This window comes from Pristis pectinata, chromosome 9, assembly GCF_009764475.1.
Source record: "Pristis pectinata isolate sPriPec2 chromosome 9, sPriPec2.1.pri, whole genome shotgun sequence".
In the NCBI taxonomy this organism is placed as follows: Eukaryota; Metazoa; Chordata; class Chondrichthyes; order Rhinopristiformes; family Pristidae; genus Pristis; species Pristis pectinata.
Window position 1 is genome coordinate 20174623 of NC_067413.1, and position 27848 is coordinate 20202470.

At 42.5% G+C, this 27848-nt stretch overlaps 2 protein-coding genes across 2 annotated transcripts; one reads left to right on the plus strand and one right to left on the minus strand.

The window, feature by feature from the left end:
- The first annotated feature begins 5323 nt into the window (after positions 1-5323).
- On the plus strand, positions 5324-6136 carry LOC127574445 (leucine-rich repeat protein lrrA-like). Its single transcript, XM_052023461.1, has one exon. It carries the CDS (start codon positions 5324-5326, stop codon positions 6134-6136), a length of 813 nt encoding a protein of 270 aa, XP_051879421.1.
- Positions 6137-12687: 6551 nt separating this feature from the next.
- LOC127574446 (collagen alpha-3(IX) chain-like) lies at positions 12688-27827 on the minus strand. Its single transcript, XM_052023462.1, has 9 exons — positions 27759-27827; positions 27127-27162; positions 23995-24039; positions 23386-23418; positions 18898-19044; positions 16488-16542; positions 15462-15644; positions 14128-14205; positions 12688-13074 (listed from the first exon to the last, which is right to left on the minus strand). Exons 1-9 carry the CDS (start codon positions 27825-27827, stop codon positions 12863-12865), a joined length of 858 nt encoding a protein of 285 aa, XP_051879422.1. The 3' UTR covers positions 12688-12862.
- Positions 27828-27848: the final 21 nt, after the last annotated feature.

The window sequence follows — 27848 nt, forward strand, 5'->3', positions numbered from 1 at the left end:
GTAGAGCTGAGAATTATTTGACTTGGGGGTCATCAAAATAAATTATAAAAGTGAGTACGGAAAAGTGCATGCATTGTTTTAATAATTTTGGCTTTTAAGGTATTTTTAGTCAAATGCATTTGTTTCATCATTTAAATCTATTTTAATTGTTTTAAAATTTTCTATCAGGCATTTAAAATCAACTAGAATGTAATTGACAATGAGTGTATGGCAAGACTGTAAGGATATTCTGGGTATGAATGGGGCCTCTGAATATATTGCCTGAGGTCTGCTCAATGCTTGAAGCCCACTCAACTTGTCAAGCCCTCTGCATCAAGAGAAATTAAGTCCAGCTGGGAACCAAAGGGTGATGTATCTGGGCAGTGAGACAGGTTCAGCATGATCTGGCCAATTCTTCATTTATAACTCATTTTTTATTCTCAATAGCTTAACAGCTATGTGTGTGGTTAGATAAAAATAGACTTGGGAAGCTGATAGTTTCTTTCGAATCTTTGAACAATATAATTGTGACAAGATGGAAAAAACCCTGCTTATTAGATATCACAATTTATTTTGCTAGTGAATGCAATAGTGTTCACTTACACAAAGATTATAAAGGTTAAAATTACTCTCTCCCACTTCATCCATGCCACCCTTTTCATTTTAAGGTTTATTAGTGTTCTGTAAAGAAGAGAATCTGCCTTCCTTACCTGCTCTGGCCTATATATTGACTTCAGATCCACAACGTGATTGACATTTATCTGCCCTCTGAAAATGGCCCAGCAAGACGGTTCAAAGACAAGATTCAGATTAGTTCATTGTCATATACACCAGGGTGCAATGAAATTCCTTGCTGGCGTGAAGCTCACAGAGTAAACGGTATACATGGTAATAATAAATACAGCAATAAACATAGTGATGAGTGCAAAACAGTAGAATGGTGCAAAGATTGTAGTGCAGTCTGAAGGCAGGCATGGTAGTGTAGTGGTTAGCGTAATGCTCTACGGCACCAGAGACCCAGGTTCAATTGCGACTGCTGTCTGTAAGGAGTTTGTATGTTCTCCCTGTGTCTGCGTGGGTTTCCTCCCACATTCCAAAGACATACGGGTTAGGAAGTTGTGGGCACGCTATGTTGGGGCCGGAAGCGTGCCGACACTTGCGGGCTGCCCCCAGAACACTCTACGCAAAAAGATGCACTTCACGTACATGTGACTAATAAAGAAATCTTATCTTAGTGCACAAAGACAAACTAAAGTGACAATGATGGAAAACCAGGAACATTAGAATTAAGAGTTCAAGAACGTGACAGCACCACTGGGAATGGGGTGTGAAAAATGTGATTGCAGTGCAGAGGAAGTTGTTCTTAAATCTGGATGTCCAGGCTTTCAAGCTCCAGTATCTTCTGCCAGAAGGTAGAAGAGAGAAAAGGGAATGGCCAGGGTGGCAGGCACCCTTGACGATACCACAAGCCCTCCTGAAGCGGCACACCGCTTGGATGGAAGGAAGTGATGAGCCGGTGATGGACTGGGTAGTGTTGACCACTCTCTGTAGGTCCCGTCGGTCCAGAGCAGAGCAGTTGCTAAACCAGGCTGAAGCTCCAACCCATCAGGATAGGGAAGAGTCAAATGGAGAAGGGCAATAATTATTCTTGGCTACTCTTTGTCTGATGACCCGTGGCATTCACGGGATTCTTCTTCTTGCAATCTGCTGGGGCTCGTTGACAGCCGCTGAAATTTGACACCCAAGAAGTTTGTTTCATTGTCTGTAATCCTGGCAACATTCATGTGGGTTTGACTCCACACTCACAGGTCCATAGAAAAAGATTGCAAATTACTGGGGTTGATGAATAAACAATTTATTGAAATGCATGAATAAATCACCCACTGCAGGAAGGAATGCAAGAGACGGGCGGTGGAGGGCGGCGGCCCCGTCACGCCTCCGATCTGGGCAGCTTGGTCCGCGCCATGGCAACGGCGGCACGCGGCTCCGGCCGTTTCCTAGCGACTGGCCGACGCCGGCTTGTCCATCACCGCCTGTGGCAGTTGTCTCCTCCAATCCCCGAGCGCCGCGGCTCCGGGCCCGCTGCCGTCACGGAGAGCCGCAACCGCAGGAAAATGGTGGCAACAGCTGGTGGTAGGGCGTAGATGGAGTCGACTAAATGCAATGGTTCAATGACGGTAAGGTCTATATTAATGCTTTATGCATATATATGCTTATAATAGTTTGATTGTAATGAAACTTTTAATGGTATACTGGGTACAATCGCATTTAGTGGTATACTGGGTGCAATCTGCCTATCCATAGCAGCTGTGGAATTTAATTGCAATTAATGTTTACTCTGCAATCTAAAAAAACGCAACTCATCTTAAGTAATTGCAACTGGCGTGTTGCAAAACCCATCTGGGTCACGAATGTCTTTACCCAGTCTGGTCTATGTGCAACTCCAGAACCACCAACGTGTCGAATTCTGAAATGACCTCCCACAAATATCTAAAAGTTGTAGTCCGCCTGGATGGTGGTGCCGTGAGCCCAGTTTGGCTAATCCAGAAGGATTGCATTGTGCTAATGAAACAGTTTGACAGTCTGATGATGATTAAAAGAGGCTAAATTTCACGTTTATACATCCATGTGGAACCCATATTGGCCAAAAGAAGGACAAATGCTAAAAGTAAACTGCAGGAAGGACTCAGCAGTTCAAGTAGCATCTGTGGAGGCAAAGGGATAGTTGATGTTTTGGGTCAGCATTGAGAGTTAGAGAGATGAAAGCCAGTGTGTAGAAGTGAGAGGGAGGGTTGAGACAGAGGCTGGTAGGTATTGGTTTATTATTTTCACTTGTACCGAGGTACAGTGAAAAACTTGTCTTGCATACCAATCGTACAGGTCAATTTATTGCACAGTGCAGTTACATTGAGTTAGTACAGAGTGCATTTAGGTAGTACAGGTAAAAACAATAACAGTACAGAGTAAAGTGTCACAGCTACAAGGAAGTGCATTGCAGGTAGACAATAAGGTGCAAGGTCACAACAAGGTAGATTGTGAGGTCAAGAGTCCATCTCATCGTATAAGGGAACCGTTCAATAGTCTTATCACAGTGGGATAGAAGCTGTCCTTGAGCCTGGTGGTATGTGCCCTCAGGCTCCTGTATCTTCTGCCTAATGGGAGAGGAGAGAAGAGAGAATGACCCGGGTGAGTGGAGTCTTTGACTATGCTGGCTGCTACACCAAGGCAGTGAGAGGTAAAGACATAAGTGGAACCAGGTTGGGGGAGGGGATAATGGGCAGATGGAGCCAGGTGGGGGAGAGGGAAAGAGGCAGTGTTGAGACAAAGGTTGGCAGGTGATAGGTGGAAACAGGTAAGAGGGACAATAAGCAGATGGAACCAGGTGGGGGAGGAGATGGGAAAGGTGAACCAAAGGAAAAGAGAACCAGGTGGAGAGGTATGAAGGTGATAGGTAGATGGAACCGGGTGAGGGTGTGCAACAGGTCTTGGTAATGAGCAGGGGAGGGATGGAAAAGGTGAACAAAGAGAGAGGGAACCTGGGTGGACCTGGTTGGGGAGGGGGAAGGAACACCAGGTGTGGGTTACCTGAAATTGTTGAAATGACAGACATCTGGAAGTTAAAGTTGGCCAGTGTAGACAAAGTGCAGGTGCTTTGCAAAATGTCATCTAGTCTACACTTGGCCTTGCTGATGTAGGGGAAGCAACATCGCAAGCACCAAATGCAATAGACCAGGTTAGAAGAGGTGCACATGAATCTATGTCTCACTCAGAGTGTTGTTTACATCCCTGGATGGTGGTGAGGGCGAAGGTGAAGGGACAAGTATTGCACCTCCTACAGTTGCAGAGGACAGCGGTGGATGGTAAAGGATGAGCAGACCAGGGAGTCATGGAGAGAGTGGTCACTGCAGAAAGCAGATAGGGGGGAAGATATGACTGGTGGTGGGATTTTGTTGGACCTGGCAAAAATAACTGAGGATGATATACTGGAGGCAGAGGTTAGTGGGGAGAGGAGAAGATGAGAGCAGATGTGCGGGAAATGGGCGTTAGGGCTCCATCAACCATTGGCAGAGGGGAAGCCACATTTCCAGAAAAAGAATATTTCAGAAGTCTTAGAGCAGAAAGCCTCGTCTTGACAACAGTTGCAGCGGAGATGGAGAAACAGAGAAAAAGGGATGATGTCCTTGTAGGAGATGGGGTGTGAGGAGGTGTAGTCAAGATAGCTGTGGGAGTCCGTGGATGTGTAGTAGATATTGGTGTTATTTTATCTCCTGAGATAAAGACAGAGAGATCCAGAAAAGGAAGTGAATGTCAAAATAGTCCATGAATTTGAGGGCAAGGTGGATATTGCTGGCAAAGATGATAAAATTGACGAATTCCACATGAGTGCAGGAAGCAGCACCAATGCAGTTGTTGATGTAGTGGAAAAGAGTTGGGGAGGGATGGCAGAGGACTGCTCCATGTCACCAACAAAAAGGCAGGCATAGCTGGGACCGATGTGAGTGCCCATGGCTGCACTTTTGATTTGTAGAGAGTGGAAGGAATTGAAAGAGGAGTTGTTGAGGGACAACCTCTTACAGAGCTTGACAGGCTGGATGCAGAGAGGACATTTCCTTTGGCTATAAACTCCAGAACTAGAGGTAACAGTATCAGAATAAATTCTTCAAATTTATTCATGGAATGGGTGGTAAATTTTTTTAAATTCTCTGCTTTAAAGGGCTGTGGAAGCTAAGTTATTGAGTTAATTCAAAATAGAATGATTTCTGTACATTTAAAGGAGTTAAGGAGCGTGGGGATAGTACAAGTAAATGCTGTTGAGATGGAGGAGCAGGTATAGCCGGTTCATAAGGCTGAATGTTTCACTGCAGCTCCTATTTCTTGTGTAAATATGTTTATATCAATTAAAATAATTCAAAATTGCAAATTGTCTGAAATCTTCTTCTCTTTCTCAGAGCTAATCCTCTCCTTTGAAATAAATGGAGTTTCTAAACGGTGCCAGAGTTAACCTTACATAGGTTCAGGATCTGGATTTTCTGACACAAGTTCTGAGAAGCATCAGGAACATAGCGCTTTACCACTGGGAAACCCAGCGTCAGGAGGGCAGGCAGTATAACAGTGGCAATAACCTGTTAGGAAGTTTGTGACTTCCATGATAACAATTGTTGTCCTCTGCATGTGTGTTGCACAGGGTTTGTTAAACAACCCCAGAACAATGTGCAAGTTTCAGACCGTTGAAACACTTTGCTCTAAACTGGAACAGATGCTTCAGGATTCTGCTGTAGAATATTGTGTTTGTCTGTAAGTGGCTATACATTTAAATTTCCGTCAATGTAAGTGAGTCGCCAAAATGTCCGAACAACAATTGAAATCATCTCAGACCAGCCCGTCACTCTACTCTGCCAATGGCATTGTGGACAACCTTTGGAAGCACAGGATTGAGGTTGATTCCTTCAACAATGGCAAGAAGAAATTAAAGCTAAAGGGCAGAGAGCTGCAATCAGTTCCCCGGGAGATATTTGACCTGAGGGGGCTTCAAGTGCTGGAGATGAGCCCGAAATGGGAAAGCTGCTTGAATTATAGGATGGGCACTGTCCCTCGGGAAATTGGTCAACTGACCACCCTTACTGTGCTGAATTTGGACACCAATGAACTGCGGGAGATCCCACCTGAGATCGGGGCCTTGCAAAATCTGGAAACTCTGACTCTCAGTAACAACCAACTGATCTGCCTGCCTGCCGAGATCGAGAAGCTGCAAAAGTTGCAGAGCCTGCACTTGGCCAACAATAATTTCCTGGAGCTCCCTGTTCAGGTGTGCCAGCTCCGCCGCTTGACATTTCTGGATGCCTGTGACAACAGGATAAAGTTCATCCCCCACAGCATTTGCAACCTGGAGTGTTTGGAGACTCTGCTCCTGTACTTCAACGCATTGCAGAGCCTGCCTGACTCCATCTGCAGCCTCGCAAACCTACGCACTCTCTGGCTGGGAAATAATAGCCTAAGGAGCCTTCCCATCCAGTTTGGGCACCTGGTCAACCTTGAGTGGGGCCGCAGCCACTCTTCTTCAAACTTTGAGGGCAATCCACTTGAATCCCCCCCTCCTAAGGTATGCAGGGGTGGACCTGAGGAGATCAGCCGTTACTTTGCTACATGGGATGAATGAGGCAAAATGACCAGGTCAATCATTTTGGAAATTGTAAATTTATAATTAACAGAGTGCACAGGTATCTAACTACATTGAACTAATAATTTTTTTTTAAAAAATGTTAATTTTATACATTTCTCTGAATGACAAAATGAGTTACCTACCTCCGGCAGACTGATAACATCTCATGATTGTTGCCTGCTTAAGTTAAAAAATATGCATTTTTGTGAATGGAACTAATGAATGAGGGACTTAGAAAAAAATCTAACAGCTATACAACAGTTGAATACTAGAGATTTGTGCTGTTCCATGTTTAATATTGTGTTGGAGTTTTAACTTTTCAGCTGGCATCATTTCTGTGGTGCTAATTGGTAGGTGGGAGAAGTTAGTTGCATTTGTTTCTGGGGCATTGTGATGCAATTAGCTGTCTGAAGAGGGCAGGATAAAATTTGGCATCAAGTTCTTGGTGTAGTCTGCCAATTGATGCCTTGGAAATGCAATAGCGGGAGAGTCCATTCCTTCCTAGGGTGTCACTTAGCCAAGGGCACTCACTATTCAACAGTCCAAGCCTTTTATTATAAAAAAAACTAAGCTGCTTGGATTGTCAGTATGGAGGCCATCTCCTGATGCACAGAAGGCTGAGAGATTCAAAATTCCACAGGAGTTCACCAACACAGCAAGGAACCACCTTGACTGACAACAGGGGGCCACTAGATGGATGGAAGATCATGACTGGTATCCTCCTCTGCCAAGGGACTCATCTTCCAATCCCAAAAATAAATACAGGCATTTATTTCTGAAGCTGCCCGTCAAATAGTGGATATTCCAGTCCATCATTTCAAGTCAATAAACTCAAGGAGTTTTGCCCAGCTCCTCTGAGATCTTTGTCGGTTGAGGGAGGGGAAAGAAAATGGGCTAGAAGGAGGGGAATAAGCCCATGTTGACAGATCTCTGTAGTATTAAACTGGTGCTGCTAGTTTCCAGGTAGCCTAAAGGTACCATACTTGAGTAAATGGATGGAGTATACTGTGCAAGCTGCACAACTAATTTTCTGCAAGCTTCTCAACTAGCATTAGGACCCAGATAGGATATACTTGTTTCATGTGGATGTCCTATCAGAGTTAGAAACATTAGCTGCCACTTGTATTTCCAGGAAAACAAATGATGTAAGAGTCCACAACCCAGAGTTATTTGTTATAAAAACAGAAACTGCTGAAAGTATTCGGCAGGTCAGGCAACATCATTCTCTGTCCACAGAATGCTATCTGAACTGCTGAATGTTTTTAGCACATTTTATTTCAAATTTCTAGTATCTGCAGTTTTTGATTTTCAAAGTAGAGGGATGTTTGCCTTAAAATCAGAGGTAACAAGTTGTTACTCCTTTACAACCCCAAGCACTTCCCTACATGCCTATCATGTGTCCCAGCATCTGCAGTCTCTTGTGTCTTCATTTTGCTACTCCACTGTGGTCTCTTCACTTTGAAGACATTTTCCTCCTCTCTTCAATGGGAGTTCTATGGGGCCTTCTCTCTGCTGCTGTCCTACGCTTCGATCACACTGTCACCCAGACTCACTACTGCAGCCATGTGTCCTTCCTGGGTACTTGACTCCACCACCATCTTGTCCCAAGTGGCTTCCAGCTCCGTTTCAGGCCTCCCAGTTCAGCCCCAGCCAGGAACTAAGGTATTTATACTCCATTCATTTCTTCTCCCTATGTTTCTCCCTCTGTATCCTATGCGCCACCCTCTCTGCCATGCATCGATACCTTCAGGCCCTCTCCCTCCCACAGCTCCGGGCCTTCCGTGACTTGCCACAGACCTCTCCTCCACTTCGTCCTCTGCCAGATCCACACATGCAACAGCTAGTTCTTCTCCGTCCTTCTCATCCACGAAGGCTCACAAGCTTGCCCACCTCTGGGCGGAGGTCCAATATCGCTGGAGCCCACCACTGCCCCGGCTGCCTCCAGGTCGAGGACCCCGACGCTGCCGCTGAGTCCTGCCGCTCTTCCTCCACCAGTCATTTTAACATTACTCCCCACCCTCCCCTGGTTTTTCACACCACCCCCAACCTCTCACTCCTCTGAGCCCTTCTCTTCCCACTATCTCAACTCAGCTGAGCCCTCTACCCCATTGGCCTTCTCTGATCCCATGCCTGACCCCTGCTGTGTCTTTACCATCCCCTCTGACCTCCCCGTTGAGGCAAAACAGTCTGTCCTCAGCAAAGGCCTCACCTTCATACCCCTTCGCCCGCACCTAACAAGTTCTGGGCCTGCCGTGACGTCAAGTTCTTCTTCAGTCACCTCTGCACCTATTCCTTCAGCTCCCTCACTGACAACCCCTTCTCCTACCTTAAACCTTCCTCCACCTCTTAGACACCCCCTTCTGGCCTTTCACCGTCTCTTTACTTTTCTCACTGCTGACGTGACATTAACCATCTTGACATTTCCACTCCTCTCACTCACTCCAACCTCTCTGTCTCTGAACATACTGCTCATCATTCTCTCCATACCAATTCCAACATTGCCATCAAACCCACAGACAAGGGCAATGCTGTTGTAGTCTGGCAGACTGACCTCTACCTTGAAAAGTCCAGACAGCAGCTCTCGGACGCCACCTCTTACTTACCCCTGGACCAGAACCCCACTATGATCATCAGGCCACTGTCTCTAGTAACATCACAGACCTCATTACCTCTGGAGATCTCCTCTCCATAGCCTCCAACCAGATTATTCCCCAACCCCAAACTGCCCGTTTCCACCTCCTACCCAAGATTCACAATGAGACTGCCCTGGTAGGCCCATTGTTTCTGCCTGCTCCTGCCCCACTGAACTGATTTCCTCATTCCTCGACTCCATCTTGTTCCCCCTGGTACAGTCCTTTCCCACCTACATCCAAGATACCTCATACATTCACCACCACTTCAACAGCTTTTGGTTCCCTGGCCCCAACCGCCTCACTTTCACCATGGATGTCCAGTCCCTGTATACTTTTTTCTCTTATCAGGAAGGCCTGGGGTCTCTCAGTCTCTTTCTGGAACACAGACCTAACCAGTTCCCCTCTACCAACACCCTCTTCCGCCTGGCAGAACTTGTGCTTATCCTTAATAACTTCTCTTTTGACTCCTCCCATTTTTCCAAATCAAAGGTGTAGCCATGGGCACTCGCATGGGTCCCAGCTATGTCTGCCTTTTCGTTGGCTATGTAGAGCAGTCCTTCTTCCAAACCTACCCGGGCACCACTCCTCAGCTCTTCTTATCAACTGGATGGAACTTTTGTTGCCTATGAATTTCATGTGAAAAGACAAAATAGGGAAGACAAGGTTGGCAAAGGAATTCCAAATTCTTCAGAAAGTACAAATCAGCACAAAATCATGAACTGGATGTTGTAGAAAAAGAATTTGACAGGAAAATAAATACAAATAAAGTGATCAGAGTGAGGTACTATGCTTCTTAACATGAGCACTTTCATGTTGCCTTTGACTAACAATTATTTGGTTATGTAAACTCTGTAGCCAATAAAACATTTTATCATTGATTTGTTGGTTGAGAATTCTTCACATTGATAGTTCTTAGTACATAATGCAAAATAAAATCTTCTTGGATCTTCTCACCACCAGAACACACTAACAGATAATTTTAAAATATTGTAATCGGTGTATGTGCTGGCATTGTCAACATCTTGGAATAAATTTTAAACCCCATTAACCAGCCAGTATCAATTGTGGAAAGGTTCAAACTTGTCTGAGTCCACCTACTGCTGGGCAAGATTTTTACCTTCAACAATATTGAAGTCAACCACAGCTCCCACAATATCTAAAAGTTGTAATTCACCTGCATGGTGGTCCCATGACCAGATTTTGGCAAATTCAGAAGGACTGCGTTGTGCCAATGAAATGGCATGACAGCCTGAGAATGATTCTTAAAAAAGGCTAAATTATATGTTTTTACAAGCATATGGGGCCCACATCGGCCAAAAGAAGAATGACAAATTCGATGTGCCTCAACTGACCGCTACCTCCCATTCGTTCTGCAACCCTATGGGGCCCATCAGGTCTTTGCTGGCTCCCAGCAGAGCAATCATATCAGTCGCACTCTCCCTCTTTATCTGTACCTCCATACGATGCCTCACAAATACCTATCAACTCCCCTTTTACAATGTTTTTTTTGTTTGCTACTGACCTACACAAACAATAATTTGCGGTATTCAATTAACCAGCCAATACGTCCTTGGAATTTGAGAGGAAACCCACATGATCATGGAGAGGTGCGGCAAATTCCACACAGGCAGCAATCGAGGCGAGAATCATCTCTGGAAGATCAACCATGTCCTTGCCATTGTCCACCAGTCCAAATATTATTTCTACCAGCATAGATAGGGAGGCAGACATTTTTAAAAATATCATGGCTAGGCATTATAGAACAGCACAGAACATGTACTGGCACTTTGCCCCACAATGTTGTACTAAACTAATTAAGCTAATGATGCCTACTTAAACTAATCCCTTCTAACCGTACATGGTCCAATCCCTCCATTCTCTGCATATTCATGTGCCTATTAAAAGCTTCTTAAATGCCTCTATCATATCTGCCTCCACCACTACTCCTGGCAATACATTCCAGGCACCCACCACGCTCTATGTGAAAAAAAATGGCCCCACACATCCCCTTTGAACTGTCCCTCTCTCACCTTAAATGCATGCCCTCTAGTGTTAGACATTTCAACCCTGGGAAAAGGTACCAGCTAGCTATGCCTCTGATAATTTTATAAATTTCTATCAGGTCTCCCCTCAGCCTCCACCCCTCCAGAGAAAACAACCCTAGTTTGTCCAACATTTCCTTATGGCATATGCCCTCTAATCCAAGCAGCAACCAGCATCTCTTCTACACCCCCTCCACTGTGCCCCTACTTTGGACATCCTACACATAATTCCATCCCCATTCTCTGAGTACTTGTACAATATTGTTGCAACATCCAAGTTCTAGAGAGAAGAAAAATAAAATCAGATTTACGTTCCCAGTTATTCCACAGTTACCAATCTCAGAAGAATGCTGATGTAGGTGACAATAATATTGAACTTTACTTCATATTCTTTATGTTCACATTTGCAAATGAAGGACACCCACAACTGGAACGATTTGTCCAGAAATACCACCTTACGTCATATTCTAAACTGGACTCTGGATGAGTCTTGTTGGATGAGGTGGCAATGGAAATCAGGATCTTTCCATTCTCAGCTTTGCTTTATTGCTAATGAAAATCGTTTAGTGATACAAGCAGCACAGTTTCTACAGTCAGGTAAGGGGAACTAAATCTTCAATTTGAATAATACTACTTGTTGCTTACTTTGGCAATGTTCCAGCACCAGCAACTCACCAGTCCAATTATTTGGTCCAAACCCAGAGACATTGCATAGATAATGATAGGAGTCTTGGACTAATTTCATAAAGTGGCTGTGTTAGGCATCTTTACCATTTACTTGTGTTGGACTTTTTAACAGTGCAAAGATGCCTCCCACCTCTCCACTGCTTCCATTATTATTGCATAACTGCCTTGCTAAAACAACTTATCAGGCTGGTAATTTATTTCAAGTTAATTTCGATGGGGTCAGCAATCAAACAAAGCAATAAAAATAAAATATGCGAAATATTTATATTTCTTCCAAAGAATATACCATAGTATGAATGCTAATTGGGAATTTGTGGAAAAATGCAAGAATATCTCCAAAATTGGTTCAAGATTTACGCAGAAATAATCAAACCATTTAATGATTGGATGACATTCCCATTTAACTGAGAACAGGAGAATATCTACTATGCTTTTATTATTTTGTGAATGAAAAGGCGTAGAGATGCAAGAGTGTACAGGGTCATTACATTGCATTCCAATCAGTTCCACTCACCACATACAATGACCTGGATATTGACTGGGGTAGATTGTGCAGAGGGAGAAGTGAAATTTCTGATAACCTGATGTTTTAGAATTTTGAATCTACAGTGTGTACCTTGAGATAAGCCTGATTAACCCTTTAATTGCCAGTCATTCAAAATAGATAATGGTCTAATCCTTGACTTTAGCAGTGAGTGGGACTGTTGAAGTGATTTACAACCACATAAGCAGATTTAAAATGCCAGCTTTTCTCTGGAAGCAGTTTAACTGTTTGCCCTTTGGCCCACTTCAGTAAAATACAGAAACTGAAAGGTTAGAATCAGTTTTTGACATACATTTTCCTGATTTAATCCTCCTCCCACCAACTCCCAAGGCCACATGCTTCTGAACATTACCCCATACCTGAAATGTGAAGTTCCTGAAATATGAGGTTGTTCATTTCAGACAAGTGTGCACTTGGTAGGTGTGCATCAAGTAGCTTTGAGATGTTTTAACAGAAAATATGATAAAGCATAAAAGTATGACTTGGTGAAGAACAATCACTTTCAATGCTTGAAATGTAATTTTGATTCTCAACAAAATGTGTTTTATTGGGTTAATATACAATCCAAAAGTTTTTACGTTGATTGAAGACTTAAAGCTTCCTCTGATAATCAAGATTTCAAATATACATCGTTCTGACAGACAGAACTTAAGAAGCATTCCTGAGAAAGTGAAGCTACTGGTTCAAAACAGTTTAAAATTCTGGGAATCAAGACAAAGTTTTTTTTTAAATTCATGGGCATTAAGTGAACTCTTGATGCTTTTGGAGCTGAAGAGCAATAGGTAATACATCAGTAACCTCTGCATCTGTTTTTCTGTTATTTGGATGGCCCTTTCATGCTCATAGATTTCTTGCCAATCCCCATTCCCATGTAGAGATGAGGTGGACCCATGCATGAAGAAGCATCACAGATACCAGGAAAGCCTCTTAGTCCAGGTGGGCCAGGATGTCCTTGTTCACCTGGGAGGCCAATTTCACCACGGGCACCATCACGACCATCCTTTCCAATACCAGGCATACCATCAACACCTGCAAAAGAGAATAAATGCAGTGAGATCTTTTCAATACGTAGAAGTAACAATGCTTGTTTTTTATAGCCATGTTGCTTGAAAGTGAGTGGGGATAATACTGGATCCCAAAGAAGCAAGTTCTCTTTTCCAAATTGTAAAACCCATATAAAAGTGTTAAGCACTGCCAAAATTAAGTTAAACATGAAGTGAAACTACTGGTAGCAAACCTTTTAAAACTCTGGGAATCAAGGTGAAGAATTTTCTTTTAGAATACATGGGACTTATCTAAACACTTGATGCAACTGTAGCTGAAGACCAGTAGGTAACTGGTTGTAACCTGAATGGTGCTTTCATGTTCATCAATTTCTTGCTGCTGCCCATTTCCAATGAAATTGGAGTGAAACTGGTCTTTGGAAGAAGTGGAAAAATGGAAAGGTGGACTAGTTTTTAAATGGTGAGAGACTGGTGTTCAAGGTGCTGGGTATCCTTGCACATGCATCACTGAAATTAAATATGTAGATTCAGCAAGTAATTAGCATGGCAAACAGAATGAAAATCAAAAAGGGTTCCACTTTACTCTGTTAATGCTTTCTGTTTCCGTAGATGCTGCCTGATCTGCTGGTCCATTTATAGAGATCCCTGCTGAGACTGCAGCTCTGGTCCCTCTACATAATGAAGTGTATACTTATGATAAAGGGAATACAGGAATACAGCAAAGGTTTTCTAATTTGAATCCTGTGAATGTAGGTTTGTCATGTGAGGAGAGATTAATGGTTTATTCTTCACCCTTGCCAATGATAGCAAAATTATTAGCATCACTGTCATTACCCCGTGAAACTAACAGTAACTTTGGAATTTTCCTACAGATACTGTTGAGGATACAGAATCATGTTTTGTATGCAGATTTTATTTATCAATTCTGCTTTGACTTATACCACCTTATCCAGCCTTTTATGCTGTGGTGTTACACACGTACATGTCTTGCCAATACCAAATGGATCATTTTTCACAAGAATGAATAGCTTGTATTAAGAGGAGTTGTAATATTAAAACAGGAAATCTTAATGTTTACCAGGTGGTCCTTGGGGTCCTGGTGGCCCACGAAGTCCGATACCTTCTTCGCCCTTCTCGCCTCTTTCACCTTGTTGTCCTGCCGCACAGAAAGTCAGAGTTCCAGTCAATTTCAACAGTGGAAATCAACACGAGAATAACTTTCATTATTTCTGAAGAAGTTGACACTTGTTCATCTGATCCTGATGCCAGGGTCTCAAACCGAAACGTTGACCATCCCTTTGCCTCCACAGATGCGACTTGACCTGAAGAGTTCTTCCAACAGTTCATTTTTTGCTTTGGGACTCCATTAATGATAAAGCCACCTCTGACCCTGACAAACCATTAGGGCTGAGATTTTTAGAAGACCGGTGTTTTCCCCATTCAAAGCCCTCATTTAGGACCAAGCATAATTATATGAATGGATGCACTCAACGGCAATGTTCCTAGTTTTTGTTTGTAGTGGCAATAAGTTAGAGTTTTGAGGCAGAGTCGAGGCTGGACCCCTCAGGAAGTGGGCTGAATGAAAACTAGTACCACTTTATCCAGCCTCTTTTGCTGTGGTTTAGCACATATACACTTCCCACAGTATCAAATGGCCTTTTCTCTTACTCAGCATCCATTCCATAAATGTCAGCAATTTCAGAAGCAGGAAAAGAGAGCAGGTACATTCTGGCACTTACTGGGACTTGGGAAATTTTTAGCATTGGACATTAGTGAAGTACACCAACCGATTCAAACTCTCAGGGTGAAAATTTTGCAAAATTTCTCTCTGAACCCCAAATTGCTATATGGAAGTGAAGACAATCATGGAGTGGTCAGTTTGTACCATTTGGTTAAATCAGTAAGACCTAGATAAACTGAGTCTGGATCTTAAGCTAGAGTTTCATTGATAGCAGAGGTACCTCTGACCACTACACGGCACAAGGGCTGGGATCACTGGAAGATCAGTAGTTAAAGCAGATCTCAGATTATATTTGTGGCACATGGACACATCATTTACCAATCAACAGACCAACACACCACCTGGTATTATCAATGTCCAACTGTACTTTACATGGAAGTGAAAAAAAGTGTGTAGACCATATTCTTCCACAGTATTCAGGAGACAATTGTTCTACCTGTACTGTTTTAAATACTTGGAGTCCCATGGCAATGCTCAGTGTGGAAGCAGCAACCCCTGTATTTCTCCAAAACAGTATAGCTGAGATCAGTGTATTGCCATTGCTCCTAATCCACCAGTTAAGTTACTATTCTTGCTCAAAAGAGATCTTGCCAACAAGTATGTTGACAGAAACCAGACACACATCTCTTTGCTTTCATAACTGAAACAAACAACTCAAGTAGTTTACTTGCCTTTTGATCCTGGTTGACCAGGGTAACCTTGGTGACCTTTGACACCTTTTGGGCCTATAGCACCTGGATGGCCTGCAACTCCTGGAGGCCCAGCTGGTCCTGGAGGACCAGGTGATCCAGGCCGACCTGGTTCTCCAGGCATTATTGGTCGTCTTAGGCTAGCAGACAGCTGAGCCATTTGCTCTAGAAAAGGAAATAATGGAAATGAGAACTCATTTCAAAAACCCATTAATATATTTAATGTTCTTTTAATATTCTTTTAATATTCTTGTTGCTCCAAGAAGATGAGTCACTACCAATTTCCCAAGGGTAATTAGAAATGGGCCGTACATGCTGGCCTTTTTGGTGAGAACAGCATCCCACAATTGAACAAATGTCCACTGAAACTTGCTGGATTGGGTAGAACAATCTTTACAGGATTTTCCCTTCCCCATCTCAAGGATACTTAAAGGGCAAAACAGGCTTGAGAGGTTGATTAGAAAATTAATGTTCTTTTGTTCATACATTTTAATTGCCCTTGCAATCCCCTACCTAAAGGTCAACTTGTTCAGACTTTGACACAACTTTGGGTAAAATCTCAAGCCAGAAAGAATAATAGTGGAACATTACTTCTTTAAGTAGAACGTGAATCTGGAATTCTCTACTACAAAACTGATATTCTTGATGTTCAGTCTTCTAAGAGAAGAATTTAACAAATATTAATAGTTACCAGCAGAAAATTACCACCAAATTTTATCCTGCTATTTTGCTCAAAAAGTAATTGGAAAACAAAGTGAAAGACAGAGGCCTTTGAAATTTCACTGGGCTTATACACACACTTAATGAATTCACATACATACCTTCTATTGATTAATTTAAAGGATTAAACTCCTCTAAATAAAGTAGAAGACAATGGATTTTTACACACATTTGTTAAGTAAAATATTTTCTCAGGATAATTTCAAAGCCATAAAGATCAGCAAGGGAGAAGAGTACCAGACAGTTGGAGGGTCAGATGGAAAATTTCAAAGTCCGGCACTCACTCACCTTGAATTATGCTCATGCACACTTCTCTGATCCGGTGCTCACTTGCATCTTTGCCCTGTGGAAGAATTGTTTAACACAGCACAATATAGTCAGCGCTTCCCCCTGAATTTGCATCACTTAAATACTGAGGTGAATTTTAAAAGAATTTTGGTGTCAAAACAATTGATAAATTGTAGATCCATAAACTTGTATGGTTTTTAATGCATGACAGCTCTGAGAAATAAAAAAAATTAATGATAACTTTACCAAAAGCACAGCGACCATTGTCTCTTAAAACCCAACTGAGAATCATGCCCATCCTGCTGTGATATATGCAAAGGCATTATGTCACAATCTGAGTCCTAGGGGAAGTAAATATGGAGCTAAATTTAGGAAAATTGCCATTAATACTTGGCATTAGGCATAAATTTATTAAATAGATTTTCCTTTTCAAAAGGTAGGCAGAAAAGGCAGAATCATTTATTGCCTAGGCTAAAAGAGGGAAATCTGCATAATACTATCATTCCCCGTTTGCCATCACCTCACACACTGCCTTTCATTGGACTGATTGGTTGGAGTGCTGAAAGGGAACTTCAAATCTTAACCAAAAATACAAAAGCGATCTTTCCTCAGAAACTTAATAAATAGAAATCTCACCTCAAAGTCAAAGAAAATTAATCTCTAAAAAATAATCAAACATAATTCTTGGCAGTGTCTTTAACCAAATGGGAAACAGGGACCCCCATGATGAATTAATAGATTGTGTTTCATTAAATCTGCAGCTGTGACATATACAGTTTGGCTAAACAGAAAAACAGACAACAATATTACATCGAGGTAATTAACACACCCTGAAAGGTGCAACATGATTGCAGCCAGAATGGCGTGGTATCTCTGAGTTATGATCCAGTTAATAAAACAGTCAATCTTCGTAGATGCAGAGCATATTCTTGCAGTTCATCTAACTTCCTTAAAATGGATTCCACTCTTAGGATGAGCATTGCATAGAGTCATACAGCATGGAAACAGGACCTTCAGCCCAACTGGTCCATGCTGACCAAGATTCCCATCTAAGCTAGGCCCATTTGCCTGCATTTGGCCCATATCCCTCTAAACCTTTCCTATCCATGTACCTTTTCAAGTAGCTTCTAATTATTGTTAATATACCTGCCTCAACCACTTCCTCTGGCAGCTCATTCCATATACTGACCACCCTCTGGGTAAAAAAGTTGCCCCTCAGGTTCCTATTAAATTCCTCACCTCTCACCTTAAACCTATGTCCTCTTTTTCTTGATTCCCCAACCCTGGGAAAAAGACTGCGCATTCACTCTACCTATGCCTCCCAATGTTATACACCTATAAAATCACCCCTCATTTTCCTATGCTCCTGCTGATGAAAGTCCCAACCTGCTCAACCTCTCTTCACAACTCAATCCCTTGAGTCCTAGCAACATCCTCGTAAATCTCCACTGCACTCGCTCCAGCTTAATGGCATTTTTCCTATAGCAAGGTGACCAAAACTGAACACAATATTCCAAATGCAGCCTCACGAGCTTCTTGTACAACTGCAACATGATATCCCAACTCATATACTCAATGCCCTGACTGATGAAGGCAGCATACCAAAAGCCTTCTTCACCACCCTGTCTACTTGCGACGACACTTTCAGGGAACCATGTACTGGTACTCCTAGGTCCTGCTGTTCTACAACACTCCTCAGAGCCCTACCATTCACTGTGAAAGTCCTACCCTTATTTGTCTTCCCAAAATGCAACACCTCGCACTTATCCAAATTAAACATTTTGCCATTCCTCGGCCCACTTACCCAACTGAGCAAGATCCCTCTGTAAATCCTGATAACCAACTTCAATGTCAATGACACCACCCATTTCAGTGTCATCTGCAAACTTACTAACCATGCCTTGTGCATTCTCATCCAAATCATTTACTGTATAAAGATGACAAATAGCAATGGGCCTAGCACTGAGCCCTGGGGAACACAACTATTCACGGGCCTCCAATCTGATAAACAACTTTCCACCATCACCCTCTGCTTTCTACATCAAGCCAATCGTGTATCCAATTAGCTAGCCCTCCCTGGATCCCATGTTACCTAACTTTCCAATAGCAGCCTAACATGCGGAACCTTATCAAAAGCCTTACTGAAGTCCATATGGACCATGTCTACCATGCTGCCCTTATTGACTCTCTTGATTACTTCTTCAAAAAACTAATTTATTGAACATTCCTGGTTGTCCTTGCAAAGATGGTTGTGGTACATACTCTTGAACTTCCTTAAATGAGCTGACATTGGAACGTGGGTCTGGGTTTGCTCATTGTAATGTAACTACATGCAGTCTTTGAGAAGCAGTGGGTTCAGGATTGCAGTATCTTCCCCACAGTAAACAGGGAAAATCTCTTAGATACTCACCTGTTTACCTGGTGAGCCAGGAAGCCCAGGAGCTCCTTGTACTCCTTCCATTCCTCGAGCACCTACTGGACCTGGTGGTCCCTGAAGACCAGGCCGTCCACGGGGCCCCTGTGGCCCGGTTGGCCCACTTCCCCCAGAGGCTCCAGCCTATGAAAGCAAAGCAAAAAGGCTCAACTCTGGCAGTTGCATATATTTTACCTTAATAGAGCCAAACAGTTGAAAGGCTGTTTGTGAACTGCACAAATTTCTTCAGCCAATTAATTCTGGATTGCTGTGTAACCTCACTTTACTTATTGTTGATTTAGCATAAATATTCTGGTTTCAATACATAGATCTTCATTTGCACTTAATTGATATTCCTGTCCAAGTTGAAGATTTGAATATATTTCTCATGTTTGAGCAAGTTCTTCCAAAAGACACATTAAATCAAATAGTTCCTGGCAGGATTAAATAGAATGTTCACTAAAGTAATCCCCATACAATCATGTAGTGGTTTAATTTCTTTACAATTTTAGAAAACAGACTGTTAGGATATGCAACTCATTCCTCCTTTGTTGTTTTGTTCAATTCTATTAAAACATAATGTATCTCCTGGATTCTAGTTTTGATGAAGTTCTACATTTAATAGTCTAATCTGTTTTTGCTCCTTGCAGATGCAAATTGACTTGCTGAGTATTTCAAGTTCTTTGCAATTTTACTTCAGATTATTAACATTTCTAGCTTATTACTTGCTCAAAAAATGCCATATTTGAAAAATCCTTTTGGTCCTAAATCTTCTACCCCTCTCCAGCACAATTGTTCATGTCTTTCTGTTTTATTGATGCTTTCATGTTCATTCCAGTTTGACATTTCTTTTTATGATTTTCATTGAGTGGAATATTCTCCTTCAGTTTTGCATGCTATTCCCTTCTCTCGTTATTGCATTAAAAAAAACTTGGATCTATAGAGCTTCTTCCCTAACCTCCAAGGACAGAATTTCCTCAGTACCACACTGTACTGTCAGTGAAGTCTCTGGAGTGGGGCTGAACTTTCAGCCCTTTGAGTCAGAGGCTAGAGACTGAGAAACATACAGCACGGAAACAGGCCCTTCGGTCCAACTCACCCATGATGTGGGTAGAGTTAAGAAACTACAAGGGTAAAAACGACCCTGATGGGACTTGTGTACAGGCCTCTGAATAATAGCCAGGATATGGGGTACAAATTACAACAGGAGATAGAAAAGGCATGTAAGAAAGGCAATATTACGGCAGTCATAGGGGACTTCAATATGTAGGTAGACTGGGAAAATCAGGTTGGCACTGGATCCCAAGAGAAGGAATTTGTAGAATGCCTATGAGATGAACTCGGGAAAAGGAAATTCCGGATTTGGTGGTATGCGATGAACCAGACTGGATTAGGGAGCTTAAGGTAAGGGAACCCTTTGAGTGATCATAATATGATAGAACTTGCCCTGCAGTTTGAGAGGGAGAAGCTAAAATTGGATGTATCAGTATTACACTTGAGTAAAGGTAACTACAGAGGCACGAGACAGGAGCTGGCCAAAGTTGATTGGAAGGGGACCCTAGCAGGGATGATGGTGGAGCAGCAGGAATTTCTGGGAGTAATTCAGAAGATGCAGGATCATTTCATCCCAAAGAAGAAGCAGCATTCTAAAGGGAGAATGAGGCAATCGTGGCTGGCAAGAAGTCAAAGACAGCATAAAAGCAAAAGAGAGGGCATACAATATTGCAAAATTAGCGAGAAGCTAGAGGATTGGGAAGCTTTTAAAAACCCAACAGAAAGTAACCAAAAAAGCAATAAGGGGAGAAAAGATGAAATATGAAGGGAAGCCAGCCAATAATATAAAAGAGGATACCAAAAGTTTTTTCAGATATATAAAGAGTAAAAGAGAGGCAAGAGTGGACATCAGACCCCTGGAAAATAACACTGGAGAAGCAGTAATGGGGAACAAAGAAATGGCAGATGAACTGAATAAGTATTTTGTGTCACCCTTCACCGTGGAAGACACCGGCAACATGCCAGAAATTCGAGAGAGTCAGGGGGCAGCAGTGAGCGTAGTCGCTATTACTCAGGAGAAGGTGCTTGGGAAGCTGAAAGGTCTGAAGGTAGATAAGTCACCTGGACAGGATGGACTACATCCCAGGTTCTGAAAGAGGTAAGCTGAAGAGGTTGTGGAGGCATTAGTAGTGATCTTTCAAGAATCACTAGAGTCAGGAATGGTTCCAGAGGACTGGAAAATCGGAAATGTAACTCCACTCTTCAAGAGGGGAGGGAGGAAAAAGACAGGAAACTTATTGGCTTATTATTATTTATTATTGGTTTATTATTGTCACTTGTACCGAGGTACAGTGATAAACTTGTCTTGCATACTGTTCATATAGATCAATTCATTCCACAGTGCATTGAGGTAGTACAAGGTAAAACAATAACAGAATGCAGAGTTAAGTGTCACAGCTACAGTCCAGTGCAGGTAGACAATAAAGGTGCAAGATGATAAGGAGGCAGATTGTGAGGTCAAGAGTCCATCTTATCATTTTAGGGAACCATTCGGTAGTCTTATAACAGCAGGATAGATGCTGTCCTTGAGCCTGGTCATACATGCTTTCAGGCTTTTGTATCTTCTGCCCAATGAGAGAGGGGATAAGGGAGAATGTCCGGGGTGGATGGGGTCTTTGATGATGCTGGCTGTTTTACCAAGGCAGCAAGAAGTATAGACAGAATCCACAGAGGGGAGGCTGGTTTCCTTGATGTGCTGAGCTGTGTCCACAACTCTCTGCAGTTTCTTGCGGTCCCAGGCAGAGCAATTGCCATACCAAGATAGGATGCTTTCTATGGTGCATCGATAAAAGTTGGTGAGTGTCAAAGGGGACATGTCAAGTTTCTTAAGCCTGAGGAAGCAGAAGTGCTGGTGAACTTTCTTGGCCATGGCATCTACATGGTTGGACCAGGGCAGGCTGTTGGTGAAATTATAGGCTGGTTAGCCTGACTTCAGTGGTTGGTAAGGTTAACATCTTTATTATTAAGGCTGAGGTTTCGGGGGACTCAGAACCTCATGATAAAATAGGCCAAGTTAGCATGGTTTCCTTAAGGGGAGATCTTGCCTGACAAATCTGTTGGAATTTCTTTCTTTTTCAATCTTTTTATTAGTTTCCAAATTAATACAGATTAATATCTAACATTGATGTTTGTACATTTAATACAAAGAGATCAAGAGAACAATCATGGCATAGATAATCATAAAGAATAAAATATAAAAAAATCTGTAGATCTCACAATCTCTTAGTAAATGAATATAATACAAAAGAAAGGAAAGAAAAAAGATTTAAATTTCTTGAGGAAGTAACAGACAGGATAGACAAAGGACAGTCAGTGGATGTTGTTTACTTAAGTTTTCAGAAGGCCTTTGACAAGGTGCAGCACATGAGGCTGCGAAACAAGATAGGAGCCCATGGTATTACAGGAAAGGTACTAGCATGGATAGAAGATTGCCTTCTGCTAGTCAGCCAAAGAATTGGAATAAAGGGGGCCTTTTCTGGTTGGCTGCCAGTGACTAGTGGTGTTCTGCAGGGGTTGGTCTTGGGTCAACTACTTTTCATGTTATATGTTAATGATCGGGATGACGGAATTGATGGCTTTGTGTCCAAGTTTGCAGATGATACAAAGATAGGTGGAGGGGCAGGTAGTGTTGAGGAAGCAGGGAGCTTGCAGAAAGAGTTGGACAGGCTGGGGGAAAGGGCAAAGAAGTGGCAGATGGGATGCAGCATAGGGAAGTGTACGGTCATGCACTTTGGTAGAAAGAATAAAGACGTAGACTATTTTCCAAACAGGGAATGAATTCAGAAATCAGAGGTGCAAAAGGGACTTGGGAGTCCTAGTGCAGGATTCCCTAAAGGACAACTTGCAGCTTGAGTCAGTAGTAAGGAAGGTAAATGGAATGTTAGCATTCATTTAGAGAGGACTAGAATACAAAAGCAAGGACATATTACCATGGCTTTATAAGGCATTGGTCAGACCATACTTGGAGTATTGTGACCAGTTTTGGGCCCTATATCTAAGGAAGGATGTGCTGGCATTGGAGACGGTCCAGAGGAGGTTTATGAGAATGATCCCCGGGATGAAAGGGTTAACATATGAGGAGCGTTTGATGGCTATGGGCCTGTATTCACTAGAGTTTAGAAGGATGGCGGGGGGGGGGGGGGGGGGGGGGGGGGGGGGGGGGGGGGGGGGGGGTGGTGGAGATCTCATTGAAACCTGCCGAATATCGAAAGGCCTGGATAGAGTGGAGAGGATGTTTCCAGTAGTGAGAAAGCCTAGGACCAGAGGCCCTAGCCTCAGAATAAAAGGATGTCCCTTTAGAACAGAGATAAGGAGGAATTTCTTTCGGCAGAAGGTGGTGAATCTGTGAAATTCATTGCCACAGACGGCTGTGGAGGCCAAGTCATCAGCTGTATTTAAAGAGGAGGTTGATAGGTTCTTGATTATACATACCTCTCCTTTCTTGCCTTGAACACCAGGAATTCCCTGTAAAATACAAAACCATAATTCTCTATAAGAGTAAGAACTGTGGTAAAGATGAGTAATATTTATATTCCAGTAAAGCAATGGGCCTGACATTCATCTCCCTCTGCAATGTATTGGGAATCCGGTGGGGCAGATCATAGTCCCTTTGAAGAATTCTCATGATTTTCAGCTCATCTCCATTCAGCTATTTCTAAAAACACCCCTTAGTCTTGACTCCCATGGGATGCTTTGGAAGACTGACAAATATCTCTTCATCCAAATATGCACAGAAGCTGTTCCTTACTTGGAAAAATGGGACAGTGGCAATTACTGCCAAACCAGCTTCCAACAATACCATTATTTCAGAAACCATTATGGTTACTAAATGAAAAGCAAAGGAAATCAATTTTTAATAACTTTAAATTAGTGAGGAAACATTCTTCCTCAAACACTCAATGATTATTAAATATTCAACTATGGCTGAGCCACAAGTTGGCTTGGGGCATTTCATCAGCCAACATGTGAAGCAAGAGTCAATGAACCATCTTTAAAAAAAACTCAGTATGTAGGACTTGTAACTTTTTTTTCATGACTTACCTGCTCACCCTTTTGTCCAGTTTCACCTTTCACACCTGGTTTTCCCTTTTAAGTTAAAAATCAAAGACATTCAATTAGCACCTCAATCCACTGGACCCCAATAAAGTAACATTGTAGTTAATGTCCAGTCAGCGGTATTTTTGAGTGCGTCACCCTCAGAGTTACCAACCATCAATTCTCAGCCACCTCTCAGTGTTATTCAGATTATTGCTATGCTGCCTGGTCTTCACATTAGTAAAAAAAAATTCCCGTGTAGCGGTTGCTACCGCGGAATAAAACAAGACTCTACTCGGAGGATTGCCGAACAAGAACTGGTTTATTTTCCCGCCTTGCGCGGGCCCTTTAAGGGAGAATGTTCCCGCCCAAAACAACCGGCAATGACGTAAGTCCTACGTCATCAGGACTTTCCCGCGCGCGGGTTCTCCCCGTCGCTCGGAAAGACGAGGCCCGCCGCCATTTTGGGCCTCGTCGCTCCGACGCCGCGCAACCCAACTGCCGAGCCGGTTCGCCCGACTAGACGGTGAGTCGCCACACCCATAACAATAATGAGTAAATAAAACAATTTGAAGAATGCAATTGGAAGTGCATTTCAAAGATATTTCATTGGTGGGGAAGAATTTTGGTTGGTCTGAACATTATGAACAACACTTTAAAAATGCAAATCCTTTCATTATTTAACAACCACCTTTACAGTACCCTTATTATAATAAAACCCAAAGCACTTCACTGAGGTTTTAAAAATATGGATATTGAAACAAAGGATATATTGGGAGGAATACCCTAAAACAGCCAAAGAAGTGTGTTAAATGAGGAGTGAGGGGTGGAGATCAAGAGGAACTTAAGGGAGTGTTTTGGTGGCTGAAAGAATGATTACAAATAGCAATTTGGGGGAAGGAGATGTGCAAGAGGCCCGAGTTAGAAGAATTGACAATTGTTTGGTTGTAGGATGTTACAAACTTAGGAAGTAAAGATATAAATGGATTCATTGGTAAGAATTTTAAATTGAAGTGCAAAGTTCAATCAGCATGACTTGGTGCAGAATAGGGTATGGCAGCCTAAATACTTAACACCAGCACAGCTGTCTATTAAACCAATTGGTGAATTCACCATTCTGTACACGAAATGGTGAATTCAGTACACAGAATGGTCAGATAATTCACCTCCAGAGTGGTGATTTTGTAAAATCGAGGCTGGGAATGAAAAAGAACTTATGTTTATATATTGTGCCTCTAATGTTTGTGAAAAATCTCAGGCTGAATTTTGACAAGATACAACGTCAGATGAGCAAGAGCTTAGTCAAAGAGGCCGGTTATAAGGAGCATTTAAAGGAGGAAAGAGTTTTAGAAAGAGAGATTATAAAGGGAAATCAATAATATATAAGTAGGTAACAATAGTAACAATCAAAGGTAACATTAGTGGAGCAGCTAACTTCAGGAATAATCAAGAGATTGGAATTGGAGCAGGTATCTTAAAGGATCAGAGGCTGGTAGAGATCACTGAGATAAGGAGCAGCAAAGCCACGGAAGAACTTGAAAACATTGCTGCAGTGGGAGCCAGCATGATCAGCAGGCACAGAACTCACATGAGATAGAGCACGAATTGCAGCGTTTCGGATGATCTCAAGAACACAAGAAAATAGGAGCAGGATGAGGTCACCAGGCCCCTCAAGCCTGCCCTGCCATTCAATACGATCATGGCTGATCTATGCTGGCCTCAAGCCCTCCTCCATGCCACTTCCCCTTAGTTCTCAGTTCCTCCATCTTTCAAGTATTTCTGTATCTCCACCTTAAATATATATAGTGATCTGGCCTCCAGCTGGAGGCAGAGAATTCCAGAGGTGCACTACCCTTCGAAAGAAGACATTTCTGTTTACCTCTCACAGGCATAAGGCAGGGCCTTATTTTGTAAAGTTTATGACTTTCTCACTATTGAAAACATTTCACCCTGTCAAGCCCCCATAGGATCTTGTATATTTGAAAAAGGTCACCTCTCATTCTTCTAAACTCCAAGGAATACAGACACAAGTTGTTTAGCCTCTCATGGTGAGACAATCCCATCATCCCTCGAATTAACCTGGTGAATCTCCTTTGGTCTACCTCCAATGCTACTAGATCCTTTACCTATAAAAACGTGCACAGTATCCCATCAGCCCTTCTCTTTCCCCTCAGGTGATCTGCCGCAGGTGATCTGCCTATCACCTCTTCATTCCTCCCTCCAGTTCCCCTCCTCGCCTTCTCTTTTCCCTATGGCCCACTGTCCTCTCCTAACAGACTCCATCTCCTTCAGCCCTTTGTAACTTCCCCTTATCACCTCCAGCTTCTTACATCATTTCCACTCTCCCCCTCCCCCACTTGCCTATCATTGCCCCCTCACCTGGATTCATCTGTCACCCGCCAAGCTCTTGCTCTAGCCCTTCCCCCCAGCTTTTTATACTGGTTATCTCCCCTCTTTCTTTCCAGTCCTGGCGAAGGGTCTTGCCCCAAAACGTCGACCGTCCATGTCCCTTCATAGATGCGCCACCTGAAGCGCTGAGTTCCTCCAGCATTTTTTGTGTTGCTACAGTACTCCAGGTTTGGCCTCAACAACATAATCTCCTTATTCTTAAATGCCAACATCTTCGCAATGAAGACTAATGCATTTGCCTTGTTAACCTCCCAGAACTTAGAGAGTTTTGAAAAATATTAACTAATGGTTCCATTATCTCTGCAGCTATTTCCTTTAAAATCCTTGGATGCAGGCAATTGAGTCCCAGCCACTTGTCTATCTTTAGCCCCATTTGTTTTTCTAATACTTTATCCCTTGTGAATGGGATTTTTTTCAAGTCCCTCACTAGTTATTTGGTTATTTTTAATTAACCAATCTGTTATCTCAGGAATATTTGCAGTGTCCTCCACGGTCCTCCAAGTTAATGGAGGGTAAACTAAGTGAGGCCAGCCCAGTGCGTTTTGGGCAAGTCTGGAGATAACAACCACTTTAATAGCAGCAGGAGAATGGAAGGCAACTAATAGGCGAGGAGATAAATTTAACTCTGGCTAGGATTCTCTGCCAAAACAAAATCAAATGGCTGTCATCATCCTTTGCTCGTTGTCTTTCTGAACACAGACATTATAGGATAAATGCACATTATTTTACCTCACTTCCTTTAAGGCCAGGAATCCCAGAAGAGCCCTGAAAAGATGAAATAAATGAGTTCACAGTATCTAAATAAATCAGCAGAAACAATCTAACATGATCCTCAGTTCCCGGACTTAACCAATTAGTAGAGGAAAGCACTTGGATTTGAAGTGGTTTTCTGCAATAAACTGATCAGTGAACCCAATTCCGATGACGATAGTTTACGTCTGTAGTTTAGGCAATTTTGCCCTCATTGATGTACAGTAAACCACTGATTATCTGTTCTCTGAAGTATACAGAAATTCTTACGGTTGGCATCTGGTTCACTGAGTGATGTTCCTCACACTCCTTTTAATCTCACCAAGACCCTCTTTTCCTCACTCCCTTGAAACTCACTGAGATCCCATTTCCCTCATTACTTTGAGACTCACTGGGTTCACTGAAAAATTTATTGTACTACTTTATAACATTTAAAAAAAAGTGAATTAGAAGTATATTGAGGTATCCAATAGTTAAGAAAATCTAACACTCTGGTACTATCAAAGTCCCAGGCATGCCATATTAATGAGTCTTACTATGTTAACTTTCTATATCAGTCCTTCACAAATACACAAAACATATAAACTATAACTATTTACGCAATGTCTTACCTTATCTCCTCTCCCTCCAGGAAAACCATGAGGGCCCTGAAGCCCTGGACGACCACATTCACCTTTCATTCCCTATTAACCAGAAAATAA

Bases quoted from the DNA above. Each gene is read 5' to 3' on its own strand.
- LOC127574446 (XM_052023462.1), bottom strand. From the start codon at position 27,827: ATGAAAGGTGAATGTGGTCGTCCAGGGCTTCAGGGCCCTCATGGTTTT. The intron at 19,045-23,385 runs GTATGTATAATC...TTGCTTTCATAG, and splicing joins TTCAAGGCAAGAAAGGAGAG to GCTGGAGCCTCTGGGGGAAG. The intron at 16,543-18,897 runs GTGAGTATCTAA...ATTCTTCCACAG, and splicing joins CTGGCTCACCAGGTAAACAG to GGCAAAGATGCAAGTGAGCA.
- LOC127574445 (XM_052023461.1), top strand. From the start codon at position 5,324: ATGTCCGAACAACAATTGAAATCATCTCAGACCAGCCCGTCACTCTAC.